At 43.2% G+C, this 22,435-nt stretch overlaps 1 protein-coding gene across 5 annotated transcripts in view; it reads right to left on the reverse strand.

The window, feature by feature from the left end:
- The window catches only part of LOC308318281 (cilia- and flagella-associated protein 65-like), a 23,681-nt gene extending 8,437 nt beyond the window's left edge, over positions 1 to 15,244 (reverse strand). The window contains exons 1-12 of one of the 5 annotated variants that reach the window (XM_080767777.1): positions 15,190 to 15,244; positions 14,022 to 14,095; positions 10,651 to 10,852; positions 9,573 to 9,686; positions 9,311 to 9,413; positions 7,318 to 7,482; positions 6,765 to 6,973; positions 4,089 to 4,219; positions 3,052 to 3,277; positions 2,171 to 2,262; positions 1,365 to 1,516; positions 75 to 186 (exon numbers count right to left, since the gene is read on the reverse strand). In XM_080767777.1, coding sequence (XP_080623903.1) covers positions 1,508 to 1,516; positions 2,171 to 2,262; positions 3,052 to 3,277; positions 4,089 to 4,219; positions 6,765 to 6,973; positions 7,318 to 7,475 — 825 coding nt within the window. In that variant the 5' untranslated portion in view covers positions 7,476 to 7,482; positions 9,311 to 9,413; positions 9,573 to 9,686; ... (1 more) ...; positions 14,022 to 14,095; positions 15,190 to 15,244 and the 3' untranslated portion in view covers positions 75 to 186; positions 1,365 to 1,507. Of the gene's footprint in view, positions 1 to 74; positions 187 to 1,364; positions 2,263 to 3,051; positions 3,278 to 4,088; positions 4,220 to 6,764; positions 6,974 to 7,317; positions 7,483 to 9,310; positions 9,414 to 9,572; positions 9,687 to 10,650; positions 10,853 to 14,021; positions 14,096 to 15,189 lie in introns of those variants that run through there. The other 4 variants (XM_080767775.1, XM_080767774.1, XM_080767776.1 and 1 more) reach the window with 4 other exon arrangements.
- Positions 15,245 to 22,435: the final 7,191 nt, after the last annotated feature.

Genomic DNA, 22,435 nt, shown 5'->3' on the forward strand with positions numbered 1-22,435 from the left:
ACTAGACCAAAAAAGTTGTGTGCAGCCCTGGTTAGTGGTTATAGTGTGTATATTGTACAGTAGGATTCACATACTGTGTGTGTGGAGGTCCAGGTTCATTACTGAAGTCAGGAGAAAGTCCTTTAGACGCGTCTCTTCATAGACATGTAGCTGGGTGTTGGAGACTCTGCTCTGTGGTACAGACTTCTGGAATCATAACATTGTTTGTGTTAATGACATTGTCAATTCTTTTTTTTATTTGTATTATTGTTACATTTCATTTTATTTATACAAGGGTAACATCTTTTCGTTTCCTCTCACAACATTGCAGCAAAAAGAAAACTAAAATTGCAAAAAACATTATATAAATTGTTTTGTTGTAGTTTTACTATGCATGTAAAATCCTGTAGTTACAGGGCCTGGCCAAGAGGGGGCACAAGTACACCAGATTAGGACTAGGCAGTCAGTAGGAGGCAGAGCCATATAGATTGATCTTAAATCCCTTTATTTTAGTTTTATAGTAATAGACAATAGTACAACATAAACATTACAGAGACTTTAGTTGTCACTGTACAATACTTACTAAATATACAATACAATAACCGGGGATAGTTTAAACATGGCTTGTTGCATATACTGTACACAATCACATACTGTACATATTACTGTTCACATACTATACATGCACACAAGCAGCCAGCCCGTCTACTGAACACCACACTGATTTGTACCACTTCATTCACAAACTGCACACACAGTAACTTACAATCTGTAGATTAACTTTGAACAGGATTCATACAACATTATTAGATGTTATGTCTTGTTTTTGTCATTCATGTAACTTAGCATGAGATCACAAAGTTGTATTATAGTGTTGTGTATATCAGTGGTTCCCAAAGTGGGGTCCGGGGACCTCCAGGGGTACTTGAGGGAGTTCCAGGGGGGACCCAGCTAGATGATAGTTATGAACCAACTGGACCCTTATGGGACTGTAACTCAGAGACCCGTTAGGGTCCATTTGGTTCCATTTGTACACTCTCAGAGTTAAATTAGCATTGATTTTACAATATAAATTGGGGGTCCCAGAGATAGAAATGCCATTAAATGGGGATATGTAGACTAATGCATGTCAAACTGGGGGTCCTTGAAATTAAACGGGTTGAGAATCACCGCTAGAGCCGTACAAATCTTCTCTTATGGGGGGTCCCTGGCATATATTTTTTGGGGGTCCTTGACGTGAAAAAGTTTGGGAACCGCTGGTGTATATAATGCTGCTGCATTGTCTGAAGGAAGCCAAGTTTCACTCTTATGTACATGTAGTGTACACAAGATGGAAGAATAAAGTACAACATTGAACCTTGAATTGTATAGGAGGATTCACATACGTTGTATCTGGAGGTCCAGGTTCATTACTGAAGTCAGGAGGTTCATGACTCTTCATAGACACAGATGGAGGCTCTGCTCTGTGGATGTGATGTTTGTCAGCTCCCTCCTCCTCTCTCTCCTCACACTGACTCATCTTTGGTCTTCAGGAAACCTGTCAAGATTACAGTCACAATACACCAGGAAACAGTCAATGCTGGCCTAGTCCAGGCACATGCCACATAATGCCACATAATAGGCTCTTATTGTCGCGTCAGCTCGTCGCTTGTAACTATCAACAAAGGCACAAAAGCCAAAAAACGAATCTTAAAAAAATGAGAGGAAATGTTTGCTGTATACATAATGCGCGTGTGCACACACGCACGCACGCACGCACGCACGCACGCACACGCACACGCACACGCACACACACACACACACACACACACACACACACACACACACACACACACACAGACGTGCAGAGAATGTTAGAGGGGCTAACATTTCTAAAATCTCACTCTCAGCGGTTCTTGTATTTTTTTACTGAGGTTAATGTTAGGCATGATTTTGATTGACAGGAAACCGAGGAACATAATTTATATTAGCAGTATGATTCCAAACATGTGTCATAGGCTTGTGATTGTAACATAATAACTGCACCCATAATGTTTATGTCCTATGCATTTTTCCTTTTTTTTGTGGACCAAATAAAATAATTCAAATGTGTGTGTGTGTGTGTGTGTGTGTGTGTGTGTGTGTGTGTGTGTGTGTGTGTGTGTGTGTGAGGTCAGTATCTCTTGTCCTCAGGGGGCGTGGCCACCAGTACTTCCTGGTTGCTGAAGTCCAAGGCTGCAGTGAGGTGGAACGCCATGTTGGATCCAACGACCAAGTATTCTAGGAGCGCAAAGACGGTGTAGACTGTCACACACACACACACGCACGCACGCACGCACGCACACACGCACGCACACACGCACGCACGCACGCACGCACACACGTGTAAGAAAGAAACAGACAGACAGAAATTATTATAAAGAGGTGTCCAATATTAAAGTTTTTTTTCCCCCCTGCTGTCATTTTAACATCTGACTTCTGTGTTTCACCCCAGATGGTTTTTAAGTTGCTTGATTCAATATTTAGATATTTGATATTAACTTTACCTTCCTATATAAACCAATTGTAACTTCACACACGTCTCTGCTTCTGGTGACTGATATTGTCCTTCTAATGAACGTTAGACTGGTTGAAAAAATGAAAACACACGTCTCTGCTTCTGGTGAAAAACGACGGTGCCATACAAAGTTAATACACCATTGCACATAAAAACAACTCCAGGGTGTCTAATGAAGTACTGTCACCTCATAGACACATGGAAAACTGGAAAAATACAAAAATTGTGGCACTCCATCTTTAAGTAAATGTATGTAGTTACTTTCCACCACTGCCATTAACGAGAGCTTTCCAAAAGCAAAACGGTTAACCACTAAATCCCTACTTTATACTTAGACGTACAATGGTGTCTTGCTAACACAAGCTCACAAGACATCACATCACAACATGTTGTGAGCTTATAAATCTCATATTTTTGGCATTTCTGAAAGTCTAAGAAGTATAAGAAGTTTGAACAATTATGAAAATGTGCCCTCACCCACTGCCTGTTCGCTTCTTCTCGCCCTAAAACGATTCATAGTGCACCTGTATACCTACCTATACATTTCCCGGTGAGTTTGAGCAGGGCTTTGCTGAGCGATCCGGGATAGGTCAGGGACAGGTAGTCGACAGAGACTGCGTCTGCGGCCAGCGGGGCGTAAGTGACCGTCACCCGCAGCGACGCACCGGGAGCCACCTCCCCGTTGGTGACGTCACAGCTGAACTCTGACCCGAGCAGGGGTGAAGCACCAGGCAGCCGAGAGAGGGAGAAGGAGGTCATCACCTGGAGGAGAGGGAGGGAGGGAAGGAGAGTGGAGAGAGAGTAGTTAGGGAAAGTAAGCCAAATGTGTGACCAACCTGCAAAATAAATGCTTAGACCAATAGCTTTCTTCACAAAATATGTTCATAAAAGGTGTCTACTATCACCTCTCAATTTGTTCCAACCCAACTCCCTTGGGAAACTTTGCGACAGGTGCTGAAAGTTCTAGTTCCAAGTACCATTAACAACCTGAACCTATATGCAAATTTACTAATTTCCATTTTGCTTTAAGTAGCATGTGACGTGTCAAACTATAGGGGTTTTTCATGATTCTGTTTTGCACAAAGACGTTTTAGCCGGCCCAGGCGGTGGCGTAACCGTTTGGGCACCCGACTGGTAATCCAGTCGCAGTGTGCCGCGGGTTCGACTCCCGAGCCCGACACGGCCTTTACTGCATGTCATCCCCCCATCTCTCTCCCGTTTCCTGTCAGCCTACTGTCTGTCCCTTCAAAAACCAATAAAAGGCGTAAGCCGCAAAAAATATCTTAAAAAAACAAAACGTTTTAGCCCAAGGAGAAAACCCCTAGTTTGACCCGTCACATGCTACTTAAACTAAAGCAGATTAAAAATGAGAACATTTTGCCTGCATATAGGTTGTTAATGGTACCCCAACTTTCAGCAGCTGTCACAAGGTTCGGTTGGAACAAATTGAGAGGTGATATTTGTGAAGAAAGCTATTAGTCATATTTTGCAGATTGGTAACTTTCGCGGACTAGAGAGAGAGAGAGGTACAAGGAGGATGCGTATACTGTGCATGTCTTCATTTTCTACTCACAGGGGAAGGATTGGTAACATCAAAGTGTTTCTGCACACTGACACCCACAGGTACATAGCCTAAGTGGAGCGCTGCGCTGTCCACTTCCTGCTTCCTGTCTGAGCTCTTCAGCTGCAGATATGGGTACTTTGCTACAAAGGTATATTAAGAAAATAACGGGGAAGAAAAAAAAGAAAGGAGTGCAGACGGAAAACCCAGGGCAAAAATAGGGGAAACATGGAGGCAGATTCAGATAAACTCATCCACACACGATCACCCTTGTTTCAGCTTTAGACGCTGTTGTTCTACTCCAGTGTTTCCAAAACTGGTGTTCAGGCCTGCCAAAGATCGTGAGGCCTTGTATGTTTAAGTAAGGTAATCCAACCCATGAGAAGCAATAAAGAACCATTGCCGTTGTGTGAAATATATTAATCTAAAACTCTTTCAATTAAATAACATTGACATTTGACAACAATACACGTGATGGAGGCAATGTACACAATACAGGGAAAACATCATGTTCAAAGTAAGTTTTAAATACTATTACAATATAAGTGCAGCCATTCCTATAACTAAAACAATATTGTGTTCCCAATAACTGTCAGTAAAAAAAAGGAAAGGAGGAAAATAATAATAATCTATAAATAGATTTCTGGCTCATGTCATCCAATATCGAATGATATGCAATAAAAACTATCCAACTACTCAAATACCCTACAATTAAATATTCTCTGTTTTGTCCCTCGGTCAACATGAATAGGCCTAATAAATGTTATGAAAGTCATATACCGGTATAATTTATAAATAATGATGACATTGTAATTTCACAACACTTGAATCCTGCTATATTAGGAGACATTTTTGTTGTTGTTGTTATTATTATACATGGAAGGAAATAATGCCCACATCAGAGGTGGGAAATAGTTTCAAGTATATTGTAACAAGATTTGCAAGCACTAGTAACAATGAAACAAAGATAAAGTGAAACATTTTGGAAAGGTTCTTGAAATAATTAAATAATGTTATTATTACAGCCCATATGATCCTGTTAACAGCAAAACAGTGACTAAGAAGAAGTGGTCTTGCCCATGCAGTCTAGTAGGCTACAACCTATGATCAAATAAATAGAATATTGTACGGATATTCTATAAGGTTCTTGTGTTGTTCTTCTTGCTTACTGTAAATCGCTCTGGATTAAAAGCGTCTGCTAAATGCCTAAATTGTAAATTGCAAATGTGTTCAATCCAGATGAAAAGGACAGAGCAAATATCTTTTACAGGAACATTCCATTATTAGCAAGAGAGACAGTCTCATTTCTTTACACAATTGGTATGGTCACTGAACTGAGATGTATTTACTATTTTCCATGTTCTGAAGTGTGATTTCTATTTCATGACGTGCTGGTATGTGCGCCCCAACGTCAATAGGCAATCTGCAAGCACACAACGTGGCAGTGGCGTTTCCGGACGTCTTTGACTGTGTAAACTAAAGCCTGTATCCTGTTTAAAGTTTAATTTAAAAGGTAAATAAACCTATCACAACACAACAGAGTGGCATCATACAAATATATACATTTGTATGATGCTTGTATGACTTTAAAATCATAACTTGCATTTACCACCCGTCTGCCTGTATGTTATCAATGTGAATCAATATGACAATTTCCAAACCAACATAAAGTGGAGATATACAACCTTAGCTTACATCACATGTCAACACGCTATTTTTGATATTTGTCGCATGAGAAGTTATGGGCTCAAGTCAAGTGGTTAACATGTCTGCACATAATGTGCATGCCGTGCACCGATCTGTGGGAGATCTCATTTAGTCAGTCTTAGCGACCATACTGCTTATTTTTGGCCACAAGCGATCCCTGCCTCAAAGTAACTCTTATCTTGTACAAATGCAAAATCTAAGCTGCTTTCCCGGTTGCCCCACTTGTCCGGTTTGTGTGCGGCAAGCAATAACACCCCGCAGGTCCGTAGTTTTCAATAAAAAAGGTGTTTTGATCCACTCTGTCTCGGAATCTAAATATTGGGCTAAGTCTGAGGAAGGAGCAACAGCCTGAAGCGTCACCTGGACTACATGACCATGCCATATTTGGTTGAGAAACTACTGTATTGCCTCTCAGGGCAACATTACCTTTTGTTTTATTTGAATAGAGCACCGAAGTCCTGACGTAACTCGCTCATCCCTTCGATTCCCCTGGTTCGCGGAAGTAATTTCTCTATGGAGAATAACATGGGGTGATCTTAATATCGTCTACTATAAGCGTTGTGGTCCAAAAATAAACAAGCTGTCTCGGCGTTATTGTCAGGGAGGTGTCTCTGTATCGTTTGCAACAGTCAGTCACTCATATATGATAGAGTCTGCTTCTAGCGAAAATCTAACTAATTCAGCAGCAGTAACATTAGCGTTTTCTCTCAGTCAGTTGATTCTTCATATCCATATGAGTGAAGCGGCCGGGGTGACATGTTTATTTTTCAAACACAGTTGTTATATGAGGCGATCTAAAATCGCCTCAATGGGGATTTCAATGCAACTAAACAAATACATGAACCTGGGGACTGACGCCCTCTACTGAAAGTGACGTCAGACTTCGGCGCTCTATGGTCTCAGATTGCATCAATTTCCTAAAGGTTCAGGTTCAAGGTAACAACTCTCGCCTTGCGGTTATCAGTGTCATGTGTTACTAACCAAGTCCTTCAAGAAGAACAGTGCAGAGGTTCTCAAGCTCCTCCCCTTCCTCTCCAAACTTGCAGCGGGCCTCTTGCTGATGCAGCAGCGCCTCTTGTGGTCGGAAGACCACTGCGACTTGACACTGCTCACCAGGCTTCAGCAGGCCTCGCTCTGGGCTGAGTTGGAATGGCGCCACACTCACCCACTGAAAACATGTCTGCAACTTACTGAGAGAGGGGTGAGTGGGTGAGGGCAGGCCAGAGAGAAGAGACATAAATGGTGATGGTAGAGGGAGGGAGGGAGGGTGGTTGAAAGACTCATTCCCCATGCCTTGCTTTCTTCACACTTCTTCACCCAATGTGCAGAAATCAGAAATGTCTAAAATAATGCGACACGTTGGTTTTTGAAAAGCTTTCATCAAAGTATTTCAAATGTATTAGAATCAATTTAGCACTTTTTGACAAAATATCAGTCAAAACATTGGTAATCAATCATCTAGTTCTAGTACTATCCAAACTTAGGATCACACAAACACACACACACACACACACACACACACACATACACATACCTGGCATTTCTGAACAGGAGTGGTGTGTGAGGAGTGCTGCACGGCACAGAGCGGCAACAGCACCGATTCGGGGATCTCCACTGAGTGGCGTGGAGCGGCGGCACGAAGGGTGACCCGGAAGGTGCTATCTTTACCCCAGAACTCAACATTGTCCTCATACTCGCACTGCGTTCAGGGCAGGGGGGCAGTCAGACGGATATTTTGTGAAGCCACTAAGGAAATGAAAGTTCATATAATGGCCTGTTGTGGCGCTCTCATTGGGCTCAAAAAAACCCATAGCCCCATAGAAGTCCATGTATTTGGGCCCAACTTCACCTAGACTGTATTACCTTAATAAACATGGTCATGAATACTTTTTGCTTCCAGTCACTAGTTTAAAGTCTCATTTCTAATGTCATAATATTCTTTTTGGAAAATTATGGTCCCATTTATTAGAAAAATGACCATAAAGTCGCGCATGTTCTGAGGGGCGTGGCTACCGTTACAGTCTATGAACGGGATCCCCCACCCACTCGAGTCAAAATAAAAACCAACGAAGAAGAAGGGGGAAGTCCCGCCTCGTTGTCTGGGCCAGCCAATGGGCCAGCTGGCCTGAACTGGGCCAAAACGGATCTAGAAAGATGGCGACTTCCATTGCAAGGACTGACAGGCTTCATTTTACGTTCACGTTAGACCCGTGGGACGCTTTGTCCATATTTTTTACAGTCTATGGTTCAGGGGGACAGAAGCATACATACAAGAGAGGAACCAAGTCAGGAAGGCACAGAATGGATGAAATATCTGCCTTTATGTTTTATTTTTTCTCTCTTATTTCTTTTTTTAATGTTTTTTTATTTAATAGTTTTTTATAGAGGGTAGTAGGCGGACAGGAAATGGGGAGAGAGATGCAGTAAAGGCCGTCGGGATCGGGAGTCGAGCCCACTCGAGGCACACTGCCAGGCTCTGGCTACCGGCCAAGGTGCCTGGACCACTGAGCCACGGCCCAGGCCCTCATAAAATAATTTACCCGGTGCCAATTGCCTAAGGCTGTGATGCTAGGCACCACTCTCCCTCTGCCAACCTGGGGAGAGCCCCGAACTGAACTCATGTTTCCTTCAATTCAATGCATGAGGAGTGAACTGCGAACTAGCATGTGGAAGGAACACGTTATTCCAACCATTTCCTTTCCCCTCCATCAGGCGGACCAGGGGGAGGGAGTATAGACTAATTCAGAAACGGGTCTAATGGTCGCAGCAAACGCATTTCCTGTAGGCGGAGACGACATATCTGCGGTGTAAGCTTGCAGGTCTTCTACTACATTGAAGGGTAGAGTGACTGATGTTAGTCTGCTCAAACTTTACTCTTTTACCTGCTTTTTACTAACACTAACTTTACAAAGATGCCCAGAACATCGGATGAACCTGTGTACTGTAGTTTATGGCTGCCAACAGTAGTGGCCACATTCAACTTGTCAAAAAAAAGGCTGGCTGAGACCAGAGCCATAGAGTAATGGTTGAGACGAAGCAGTGAAAGGTTCTGAAAGATACATGACGTCAGTCTTACACAATACCCAATCATTCTGTTGTATGAACACAACGGCTGCTGTACTTTATACCTCATACTAAGCATTTAAAGTATGTTGTTTGCTGCGACCATGAGACCCGTTTCTGAATGTGTCTATCTATATAGAGACCTGGATTACTGCATGTTTTTGTGAGGGTACCTACCCTAGGGGACACATACTCTATTAATGATGAATGAAGTGATTAAACACATGAACCCTACCAAGCTGGATTTCCAGGTGAATATTCAACAAAATCATGCGGCAACAAGCTTGCAGATCTGCTATTTTTTGGCAAAAAACATTTGGTGTAGAGATAAAAAAGGAGTGGGGTAAGTACAGACCCAGTCTATGGAGGAGGTAATAGTATATAGCATTATAGGGTTTAAATGGTTAAAGGATTCCAAATCTATCCAGCTAAATACTTTTTAGCAGTTGTAGAATAGATTTGACCTTTTCTAGGGGTCTGAAGGTCACAGGCATAGAAAAGGAGATCCCAGGACTGAGAACGATGATCTGCGGGAAGAAGGTGGTGAAGAACTTGGATACTGGAGGCCTGGTGAGAAGGAAGAGGGTGATTGGTCCATGCTCATCTGATGTAGGATATTTTGAAATGTTGGGTTATTATTTATTTATTTATTTATATGCTTGCACATGTGCTATTATTCAATATCAATTATTTGCATGCAACCGTTCATGTGTGCATTTATAGGACCTGAATCGTAGCTTCTGCAGCTTGCTGTCAACGTTCTTTAACACTAATGTCTTGGTCCTTCCCTAGCTCCCAGTCCTCCCAGACCAGCCCTCGTTCCCTGAGCTCACCTAGATGCTGCAAGAGCCGGGAAAATAGAAACAAGTGGTTTCACAACTCTTGAAGCTGTTAATGACATGACAAATGCTAGAGAAGACAGTGAAAGCATCACAAGCTTAATGCTTTTCACACACAGGTAATTTTTATTTTTGTATCCCATGATTTTGTAACCCATTTTTCACCCGGTGCCAATTTCCTAAAGTTTAATCCTGTGAACTACTCTCCCTCTGCCAACCTGGGGAGAGCCCCAAGCATTCAATGAATGAGTGAGCAGGCCGAACCAGTTCCTTTTGCCTCCATCAGGCAGTATAGAGACCAGGATTACTGCATCTTTTTTGTGAGGGTACCTACCTACCTACCCTAGGGGACATGGGGAGAACATGCAAAATCCACACATGGGTCATTATATCTGCCATGTTGGCCAGCCAGGCCCATCAGTAAGTAACCTAGGTGTAACAGATAGCAAGGTGTCTACTAGTCCACTGCAGAGGAAATTTAGAATAGCCATGCATCTTTCATCTTCTCAAACCATGCGAGAAGGCCTATTATATTACTGTTAAACATAATGAATAATTATGTTTACAGATACAGATACACTAGGTGGTGCTAGAGCATCTGCCCTTTTGCCCTCTGGAGAGTATTGTGACCTTTTGAAAGTTCGTTTTTGTAGGCCTACAGTGTTTGTTCGTTTTGTGGTGTACAGTATGAGGCCCATGGTAACATTGATCAATTCTTTGATCGATTTTACTGATTTCTCCAATTTGGCACCTACACAACATGAAAAGTGTACTTCCTTTCCTTATCACAGGATTTTTGTTTTCTTTTTAAATAACTTCAGTTTATGAATTGACAGAGGGTACCCCACGGGGGTGGGGGAGAACATGTGAGGGTACCTACCCTAGGTCCCACGGGGGGGGGGGGAGAACATGTGAGGGTACCTACCCTAGGTCCCACGGGGGGGGGGGGGAGAACATGTACTAACCTTGCTGTAATAGAACCCATAGGCCAGGACAGCGCCTGTCCCGGCCAGCAGTCCTGCCAGGGCATGCCTCCAGGTGGTGGCGCTGTGGTTCCACTGGTACTGTTGTTGACCTCCTGACCTGTGGTTGTGCTGCTCAGTGCTGCCCCTGCTGGAGTGGAGGTCTGCTGCAGCCCAGGCGCCGGGAGACAGACGTACGGGATTTCTAGGGGGGGGACACAACACCTTTAAGTCCAGGGGTCCATGGGGGTTCCAGGGGGTCCCCAGTAGTTAACACACAACACCTTTAAGTCCAGGGGTCTTTGGGGGTTCCAGGGGGGTCCCCAGTAGTTAACACACAACACCTTTAAGTCTAGGGGTCTTTGGGGATTCCAGGGGGTCCCCAGTAGTTAACACACAACACCTTTAAGTCCAGGGGTCCTTGGGGGTTCCAGGGGGTCCCCAGGAATAGTAGTTAACACACACCACCATGGGACATTTAACATATTGATGACAGTTTGCAGAACGGGTTCATTGGGTTCATTTCAAACTAAATCAAGTCAACACAAAAACTGTTATTGTTGACGCTCCACTACAATGGTTTACAACACGGTCCACCATGTTCAATTCATCACATTTACAAATATACACTTTGAGCTCAGACTTTACGGGGGCCAGTGTGGAATTGCAGCCATCTGTAGGTTCAGTTTTTTTTTATATATATTTTTTATCCCACGATTTTGTAACCCATTTTTCACCCCTGTGTCAATCATCTACTGTGATCCTGGGCTCTACACACCCTCCGCCAACCTGGGGAGAGCAACGGACTTGAACTCATGCTTCCTTCATGCCTGAGTGTCCAAGTTGCTCCTTTTACACCTGACAGGGGGGAGTTTCCCTGGTTGGACGTAGCGCGTGGAAGGAAGACGTTATTCCAACCAGTTCCTTTCCCCTCCATCAGGCGCCCCGGCTGGCCAGGGGGAGGCAGTTTAGAGACCAGGATTACTGCATGTTTTTGTGAGGGTACCTACCCTAGGAGAAGGTTCAGTTTTGAAGGAGTCTAGGGATTCAAATGTTCTTTTTTCTTTGTGGCTTTAGTCTTTTTTTTTTTCTATTTATTTTTGAATAGAGGGATAGGGTGACAGTAGGGGGAGAGATAAGGGGGGGGGGATCACCAGCCACGGTGCCTGGACCGCTGAGCCACGGCCCATGCCGGGATTATGTCTTAATGGCTGTTGGTAGGGCGTTCCACACTTTAGTGGCAGCGGGCGGCTGTGGCTCAGGAGGTAGAGCAGGTCGTCCAATGATCCCTGGGTCGGCGGTTCGAATCCCGGCTCCTCCTCCTGTCCACATGTCAAAGTGTCCTTGAGCAAGACACTGAACCCCACCCTGCCTCCAATGAGTCGGTCGGTGTGAGCTCGCCACCGTCGGTGTGTGAATGTGTGAAGTGAGGACGCTGGCGTCGACTGTTCACCGCTTCACCTCCCAATGAATGCGCTTTGAGCACTTGGAAAAGCGCTATAAAAATGCAATTCATTATTTATTATTATAGGAGCAAAATAAATGTAGTCCCTTGTTTCAGCAGAATCTGGGTTTGTTGAATTTCCTTTGTTCTCAAAGGCCCGTTTTCCACAAGCTCACAATGTGCTTGTAGATCTGCTATTTTCAGCAAGTGTAAAATGACTTATACTGGATCTCTTGTCCACTAGTATCCTCATAACATTTTAGTAGTTCTGCTATTTTTCAATAGCTAAAGAGTGACCAAACAGTGAGTGAGTGACCAAACAGTAAAGTAATAAAAGGGACGATAACAGTCAGTAATTCAGAAGCTGGTCTGATAAAACATTTAGGAGAAGTTCCTATTTTGCTCCTGTTGTGAGATAATGATTAACTTCACCAATAGCTAACCTGAGACTGGCTGGATTTCACACACTGAGTCAATCTAGACTAGAGGATGTCCTTGTATCAACTCTGACCTTTGGGCAGGTCATTCATCGCGTGACTAAAATGCACGTTACTGTGTGTGGATCACAGGACAACACTGTGGTGACCAGATGTCCCGCTTAGCGTGGGACAGTCCCTCATTTGCAATACTTTCCAGGCGTCCCACAAATTGAGACCCTAGCTGTCCCACATTGTGACTGACAGGCATCAGTGTTCACATTGAGACCCTGTCTGTCCCACATTGTGACTGACAGGCATCAGTGTTCACATTGAGACCCTGTCTTTCCCACATTGTGACTGACAGGCATCAGTGTTCACATTGAGACCCTGTCTGTCCCACATTGTGACTGACAGGCATCAGTGTTCGCATTGAGACCCTGTCTGTCCCACATTGTGACTGACAGGCATCAGTGTTCACATTGAGACCCTGTCTGTCCCACATTGTGACTGACAGGCATCAGTGTTCGCATTGAGACCCTGTCTGTCCCACATTGTGACTGACAGACATCAGTGTTCAAATGCCCTAATAGTTAGTCCCCTAATAGTTGTCTTTCTGTTGTAAAGGACTCTCATTCTCTCTTTTCCTGCATTATATATTTTTAAGCCTATGAGAAATATCCCCTAAACTTTAGGGCCTAAAGGGCCTAGGCTATACTACCAAGACGGCTATCTCACCCATGACCAAAATTAACATTTTTAAACAAAATGTGAGACTCCAGAATGGATTAATAACACAATGATAGTCCTATGGTTGAATATGACATTATGGAATTAAATATCAATTTGTCTCACACAAATGAACAGTTTGGTTCTGGGGTTCTGTTCACCCTAGACAACACATACTGTACTGTAATGAACAGTTTGGTTCTGGGGTTCTGTTCACCCTAGACAACACATACTGTACATCATCATAATCATTTTTTCGACCGCGGTCGAGATCATGGATTTCACAATATCACGCCAGACTTTCCGGTCCTTCATTCGCCATCCCCAGTTCCTGCTTTACTGATGCATGTGTCCCTATAGCGATGACATCATGTGTCCCTATAGCGATGACATCATGTGTCCCTATAACGATGACATCAGGGAACGACAGTTTTCTACCTCTGGTCTGCTTCGAGGCAGGACTCCAGAGAAGAAGGGAAGATATAACCTCATTGTCAGCTCTGTAGCGGTGGCCGGAAAACTGTGTTCTTCTGCATCGGACTAGTGAAGAAACACGGGGAAGGTTGCAGAATATTAGATTAGTCGATGGGTGGCTCTTCCAAGACAGATTTTGCGCTCTCATTAGAAGGCGGGTGTAAGTGCCATTTCTCTAGTCTCTAGTACACATACAATTATATAACAGCCCCCTTTATTACCTTTGTATAAGTCTGACAAGACTGGGACTTTGTGGTCCCAGTCTCGTCAGCCGTTGACTCTGTCTGTCTGTCTGTATAATGTTACTGTACCTGTGTGTATTGTTGAGTGGTCCCAGTCTTGTCAGCCGTTGACAGTGTCTGAGACGCAGCATTGCATTGGTGTTCTGGAGGAGGAAAGACACAGTAAGTAGTAGTAGTAGTAGTAGTAGCAGTAGTAGTAGTAGTAGTAGTAGTAGTAGTAGACCTAGGGTTAGGTGTTCTGGAGGAGGAAAGACACAGTAGTGAGATAAGATACAGATAAGATACAGTAGAGTAAAGAACTGCACATGGAATAAATGTTTATTAGAATTATTTAACCTTTGCTTTGAGACCAATAGGGTTTAAAGCTGCCAAAATTCAAATGAAAAAACGGAATGTAAATTGAAATAATCATTTTCAGATCATCAACGCATTTCTTGAGATATAATATTAATTATTCTAATTATTTATTCTAATCCACAATAAGACCTGGTGAACAACTAGAGCTATCAGTATCAGCCACATCCTCATTTACCACCTGCTGGAATCATTTAGCTTATCAATTAAATCACTTGCTACTAAAGCTTAGTCCTGATAACAAACACCACAACGTACGGCTATAAAAGCTATAAATTATATCCTGTCACAGTAAATAATTTTATCCCACGGGATACATTTAATATTAATATATTTAACAGGCCACTCTTATGATATGGATAATGTAATTAGTATTATTATCACAACGATACACAGACAGTAGCTACTGAAGACACTGGTTCTCAAACCTCCTCATGTCACGGACCCCCAAATTGACACTAATTAGCTCACATTTGAAAGGACATTCCAGGGACCCCCATAAGAGAAGATATTAACGTATCTAGCAGTGATTCTCAACCAGTTACATTTCAAGGACCCCCAGTTTGACATCCATTAGACTATGGACCCCCATTTAATGGCATTTATATCTCCGAGGGAGACCTGCATTTATATTGTAAAAATATATGTATTGGATTCTAGAGCTATGGCCCACAGCTAGATTCAAGGTTCGTGCTCCAAAAGATAAATAAGAATAAGGCACAATAGCACAGTCTGTCTTGTGCAAGTCAGAGACAACAGATATAACAGCAGATATAATAACGCAGATATCAGGCAAGTGTAGCAATGTGTATTCATCATAAAGTGTAAACTTTGCTGTTTAAACTTTTGCATTCCTACTTTCACACAGCTGCACAGAACATACCTGAGAATGCACAATTGGGACACACAACCACAGCTCAGACACAGTAACACATCTGGTCATCTCCTGTTCAGACACAACATACTCCATGTCAGTGAATTCTCATGTAACACAGTACAGCACAGCTAACAGCTAGCTAACATGCTAACCGTTTTGTAAACAATGAAATAAGAAATGTCATATCTAGCCCTGAAACATGAGTCATGAATCATGGCTATGTCATATCATGAAATATAAAAACGAGTGTTACTGAATAACTTTATGTAAACATGAGTGCATATCTGGCCACTTATATGAAGCATAGATGTTTGTAATTAATGTGTTTGTGCCTGAGCAAACAGGAGACAATCTTACCCTCAGTATGGAGTTCCACTGTACTGAGGAGTACCCACAATGCAACACAACATCTTCAAGATAAAATGTATTACATACAAAACGAAATAAATTAGCCTGGCTGTGTCCCAAGTTTAACATAATTGAACTATAAAGAAAGTATTTCTTAACACTGTTACACAAATGCAAAATCTAAGCTGCTTTTATTTTGCCCCACTTGTTTGTGACGTCTACGGAACCATATTAAACCCTGTCAATGCTTATTTTTCAATAAAAAAGGTATTTTAATCCACTCAGTTTCTGAATCCTCCATTGTAAACGGCGCAACAGAATATTGCCCGCGCCCCTAGCGGCCAGGGTTCTCTTGCGCATTTACAATGGAGAGAAAAGCAAGATGGCCGCCAGATTCCGAGACAGAGTTGATTAAAATACCTTTTTTATTGAAAAAATAAGCATCTGCGGGGTTTAATATTGTTCCGCAGACGTCACAAACAAGTGGGGCAAAAATAAAAGCAGCTTAGATTTTGTATTTGTACAAGATAAGAGTGATTTAAAGGCACCAAGGTTGCTTTCTCGACGTTAGGGGTGGAGTTAACGTTTAGACTGTAGAGAGATTTGTCAGAGTTAACGTTTAGACTGTAGAGAGATTCGTCAGAATTTTGGGCTAAGCTGCACTGTGTTGCAGAATCCATGGAAAAGTGGGTATTAACGCCATCTGGTGGTGGATTTTCACTGACAGAGGTAGAATTTTACTTCTTCCGTACAACAGTGTTTTACAGTAAGTCAGTCCGTCAAGTCGATGTTTAGTCAATTTATGCGAACGCACTTCCGGAAGCTTTCAAATTAAGAGGAAGTTCTACTCGTCAAGTTCAAGCATCAAAATTCTGACGTTAAACGCTGCATTTCCGCTTTCTCTTCAAAATAAAACGTGAGCTCCGAAAATAGCTTTAGCTACTGTTAGGTTTATTTTATTTCCATGGCTATTATTACGAGTCACGTGTTTTATTGTTGTTCTAAAGGACAGAACATTAATTAACACAAACTGTCGATTAAATAAATAATGTTTTAAAACAAATAAAGTCTTGTTTCAGAAGCTAACTAACCACACAGCTAGCTACTTCTATGGTGGAAGCTAGCTAAGCTAGCTAGCTAAGCTAGCTAGCTAGCTTGCTGGCTGGGCTAGCGGAAGTAAACACAACCACGTCACATTATAAAATAGGAATTTCCGGTGTGTGTAGAACTATACTTCTTCCGTACAACAGTGTTTTACAGTAAAACAGTAAAATGTTACTCTAATTCCACCACCAGATGGCGTTAATACCCACTTTTCCATGCATCCTGCCACACAGTGCAGCTCAAAACACTGGTTCCATATTTACGGCTCTAGCAGTTGAAGAATATTTAGGATCTCATAATTATACGGTGTTGCAAGGCCTATGTCAATTGTGTAAATTTACATACAGTAGACCTCTTGGTGAGCAGCTGCTACAGAGGGGGGTCGGTTTCCTCAGGAGTAGCTAGGAGTCTAATTCCGTTGTATGTTAATTAGGGGTCTGTGTTGACCTGAGTTGCTCAAAGGACTTTGCTACTAATTATATATGCACCATGTCGACCCGCTTGACCAAATGTGGAGTGTTTAAAAGGTGGCTTCAATGCTATCATTTTAGTCAGTCAGTCGAGGCGAGAGCCTTGTGGGAGACGTGGGCCAGGCACTCTGCTGCCTGGCCGGCGTGAGTCTATGCTGTTGCTGTGTATGCTGTACTCCGTTTGAATAAACATCATGGAAGTTCATCTCGTCTGCTGCGTGCACATTTCTCCTCTGTATGGTATATTATATACATCAGATGGTGCCAGAAACCGGTCGTGTTGGTGTGTTTATCACGTCAGATGAAACAGTACCAGCGGCTTTTTTTTCGTCTAATTCGGTGGAGGGGAGTTTTTTGTGAGCGGCGACGGAAGAAGCTTCAGCGGACCCGACCCGGCCGTGATCTCTTGTCCATTCGCAGCGGGGATGATGGCGGCGACCACCGCGAGGAGTGTTGTGCGACGGGGACCGATGACGAGCCACCGGACGGGTGCGGGCTGCGGAGAGGTCGATGGAGCGGCGACAGCCACGCGGAGGCCTTGGTCATTCATCACGTCGGCGCGGGGTCAGCGATTGCGGGCGGGGATCGGTGGGACGCAGCGCGGAGCAGCAGTGGCCGGCTGACCTGTAAGCTGAGTGCCTTCGTGGACCTGATCAAGGGGTCTGTGATGAAGACGTTCCAGCCTTTTCTTTTCTCTTCACGAGTGTTCCCAGCTCTGTTGTTTCGGAGTTGGGAGGGGGGAGAATGTGATGATGACGAGGACAGCGGGACAACAGCAGTGAACAGACTCTTGAACTTTTATCCGTGCAGCTGAGCGAACAGTTCGAGGTAAACTAGAATGAGCAGCATACAGAGAAGAAGTTTCCTTTGTTCGTACAGAGAAAAGATGGACTTTCTTCTCTCTGTTTAACAAATTGTGCGTCAAGTTTGTTTTCAGCATGAATTATAATAGGCCTCATGTTGGTATGTGTTTGTCGTATAATTAGATAAGTTGAGTCATTTAGCCTAATTATGAATCAATGAGGAATTTTCCTATAGATATGAGAGAGATATGTGATATTATTGTTAGACTCTGGCGTGGAATGTGTATCTACTTGGATCACCAGTGTGTGATGTTGGTCAGGGTAAATCCGAGAGTGGTTTAGCTGACATTGTGTATTTAACATTGGACAGCAGAGTTTAGTTTGTAAATCATGTAGGTTATTACGTATCAAAAAGTGCTCTTGTAAAAGGGAGTCGAAAGCGGCAATATGTATTGTTTAATGTCTGTTACCTGTACTAATCATTTTCCATTATTCATATACGTATGGATGTCTGAAAACCATGTTGGGGGAATTCTGTACTGTAATGCTGTTATTTTTTGGTTTCTCGAATGTATTGTCTAAGCTAAGGGTCAAGGGGGGTGTAAGATAATTATGGTTCCATATTTTTAGATGATCATCTTTTGATGATCAAGGGGGGAATATGAAGAATATTTAGGATCTCATAATTATACGGTGTTGCAAGGCCTATGTCAATTGTGTAAATTTACATACAGTAGACCTCTTGGTGAGCAGCTGCTACAGAGGGGGGTCGGTTTCCTCAGGAGTAGCTAGGAGTCTAATTCCGTTGTATGTTAATTAGGGGTCTGTGTTGACCTGAGTTGCTCAAAGGACTTTGCTACTAATTATATATGCACCATGTCGACCCGCTTGACCAAATGTGGAGTGTTTAAAAGGTGGCTTCAATGCTATCATTTTAGTCAGTCAGTCGAGGCGAGAGCCTTGTGGGAGACGTGGGCCAGGCACTCTGCTGCCTGGCCGGCGTGAGTCTATGCTGTTGCTGTGTATGCTGTACTCCGTTTGAATAAACATCATGGAAGTTCATCTCGTCTGCTGCGTGCACATTTCTCCTCTGTATGGTATATTATATACATCACAGTGATTCTCAACCCGTTTCATTTCAAGGACCCCCGGTTTTACATGCGTTAGTCTACGGACCCCCATTTAATGGCATTTATATCTCGGAGACCCCATTTACATTGTAATATAAATGTTCATTTAACTCTGAGTGTACAAATGGAACCAAATGGACCTGTCTGATTGATTGATTGTTTGTTAGATGAATTCATTGACATATTGCAGAATTACAGTAGCCTACATTTCAAGCACAACTCAAAACAAAACTGTTAACTGTGGACGACACCATAAAGCAGTGGTTCCCAAACCTTTTCATGTCAAGGACCCCCAAATAAACACCAGTAGAATTCAGTTTTATAATTATTATCGTTATAAACTTCATAGTTAGGCTAGTATCGTTATAAACACCAGCAGCTAGAATGCATAGTTGTGTATTCTGCATGTGTCCGTGGTCACCACAAGGCGGCAAATATTTTGCGTGTATGTTGTAAATGTTACAGTCATTGTGGCGAAGTGTGTGTGTGTGTGTGTGTGTGTGTGTGTGTGTGTGTGTGTGTGTGTGTGTGTGTGTGTGTGTCCAAATGGACCCATATTGTTAAACATCTGCATTTCTGCAAGTCCATTTACAAGAAGTGAATTGTTATTTTGATCAAAGTTTGCCCACTATCTCTTATAGAGGGTAGGCTATGCACATGCATAAAGTGAATGGCAAAAAGAGTGGAAAATTGAGTGACAAAGTTAATTTAATGTTGTTTAAAGTCATTTAATGCAATCAAATAGGACTTTTCTGTTTGGATGTATGGGCTGTCAAGGCCAGAAAGTAGTTTTTTGCCACTCAGTGGGGCAGTGGGCATTCCTGCATAACTTACAGTTATGATGATGTAGGTAGGAGAGGGGAGGGAGAAAGAGAGGAGTGCAGGTAGGAGAGGGGAGGGAGAAAGAGAGGAGAGCAGGTAGGAGAAGGGAGGGAGAAAGAGAGGAGAGCAGGTAGGTGAGGGGAGGAGAAAGAGAGGAGAGCAGGTAGGAGAGGGGAGGAGAAAGAGAGGAGAGCAGGTAGGTGAGGGGAGGGAGAAAGAGAGGAGAGCAGGTAGGTGAGGGGAGGGAGAAAGAGAGGAGAGCAGGTAGGAGAGGGGAGGAGAAAGAGAGGAGAGCAGGTAGGAGAGAGGAGGGAGAAAGAGAGGAGAGCAGGTAGGTGAGGGGAGGGAGAAAGAGAGGAGAGCAGGTAGGTGAGGGGAGGGAGAAAGAGAGGAGAGCAGGTAGGAGAGGGGAGGGAGAAAGAGAGGAGAGCAGGTAGGAGAGGGGAGGGAGAAAGAGAGGAGAGCAGGTAGGAGAGGGGAGGAGAAAGAGAGGAGAGCAGGTAGGAGAGAGGAGGGAGAAAGAGAGGAGAGCAGGTAGGAGAGGGGAGGGAGAAAGAGAGGAGAGCAGGTAGGTGAGGGGAGGGAGAAAGAGAGGAGAGCAGGTAGGAGAGGGGAGGGAGAAAGAGAGGAGAGCAGGTAGGAGAGGGGAGGGAGAAAGAGAGGAGAGCAGGTAGGAGAGGGGAGGGAGAAAGAGAGGAGAGCAGGTAGGAGAGGGGAGGGAGAAAGAGAGGAGAGCAGGTAGGAGAGGGGAGGGAGAAAGAGAGGAGAGCAGGTAGGAGAGGGGAGGGAGAAAGAGAGGAGAGCAGGTAGGAGAGGGGAGGGAGAAAGAGAGGAGAGCAGGTAGGAGAGGGGAGGGAGAAAGAGAGGAGAGCAGGTAGGAGAGAGGAGGGAGAAAGAGAGGAGAGCAGGTAGGAGAGGGGAGGGAGAAAGAGAGGAGAGCGGGTAGGAGAGGGGAGGGAGAAAGAGAGGAGAGCAGGTAGGAGAGGGGAGGAGAAAGAGAGGAGAGCAGGTAGGAGAGAGGAGGGAGAAAGAGAGGAGAGCAGGTAGGTGAGGGTGTTAAAAAAAAGCCCATTTTGTCCTATTGTGTTTTTCTTGTAACTATTTGATGCTGTTGCTGCTTTAGATTATACCAGAATATAAAAGTATCTATTCTAAAAGATTTTAATAATAATTTCTCATCTTTACTCCATAGGATAGGGGGGGCTCAGCCCCTTGCCCATTTATACCAGCCACCCCTAGCAATTCTCCATTAAACACCACAGGACCGCAGTTTGATAACCGCGACCTCTTTAGGGACCGCGGACCGCAGATGGCGCCAATACCCACTTTGCAATACATTTTGCACCACAGCCCAGCGTTGCATCCGCGACGCCCTGTGGGCTTGTAGATCTATTTTCGGCGCTCTGCACCGTCATACGACGGTTCATAAATGTACCGGGCGGAAGTAAATATTATTATATTATGTTAATGAATGAATTAGATAGTTAATTAGCTATTTTGTTAGTTAGTTCATTAGATGAAAAAGATATAGCACAGATTTAAAGTGAGACTTTGGCCTAAAGGATAACACAGTCTTTCCATTGTGGTCCTAACACACATTATTTACATTACACAAAGTTGGTAGACTAACCACCAGGGGCGCTATCGTCAGAGCTACAAGCCCACAACGAGCTGCATCAGAGACGCGCTGTGGGTTTGTAGATCCGCTATTTACGGCACAATCCACCTTCAATGTAGGCTATAGTAGGTATATTCTACGGTCTCTGTCGCCCTCAAGTGGATAAAATCAGTAACAGGCCTAGAACCATACATGGTTTATTTCCCTGGCTGCCTGAAATTACTTTACCTTTTGTAGTCGAGTTGAGGAAAGTTATATTTGAAAATAGGGTTCAAAATATATATCTATAAAAGGAAAATATAACAAATCACACAATGTACTCGAAATAACTTAAAAAGGGCCATTATTTAAACTGAATAGTTAATTATTTCCTTCCTGAGGGTTATTATATTTCATAGATTGAACCCTTTGTAATTTAGACTGCTTGTTTCGTTTGTTGACACCAACAGAGAAAGAAGCATGGTATAATTTTCTTATGAACACCAGACTAGTCACAAATAAGCTATCAAAAAAAGATATAGAACAAACATGTAAACATGAAACAACTTTGATAAGTCTTTCAGGGACACCTATGGGTGTAGTAGTGAAATATTACACTTCACCACCAACCAGTTCATTCATTGAGCTGACTACAAGTTAAAAAAACATTACACTAATCTACTAATGTGGTAGACAATTAGTAGACAATAAAACACTGGATAAAACTAAGATACACAATTGAACATTCAATCGCAGTAATAAACAGATCAAAGAAGTTATGGGCAGTATGATCGCTTCACAGGAATCCCAAATTTTTTACCAATGAATTTATAAAACATTTCCAGAACCCAATTTCCAGGAATATAACAATTCAGTGCAATAATGAGTCTTACTCCTATGTGCAACAATGCCCAGTCAGGCAGTGTAGCAACAATAAAGCATAGAATATTGAATGGTATAATTCTATTACAAATGTTG

The sequence above is a fragment of the Protomyctophum bolini genome (genome assembly GCF_963924005.1).
Source record: "Protomyctophum bolini genome assembly, chromosome: 7".
Lineage (NCBI taxonomy): Eukaryota > Metazoa > Chordata > Actinopteri > Myctophiformes > Myctophidae > Protomyctophum > Protomyctophum bolini.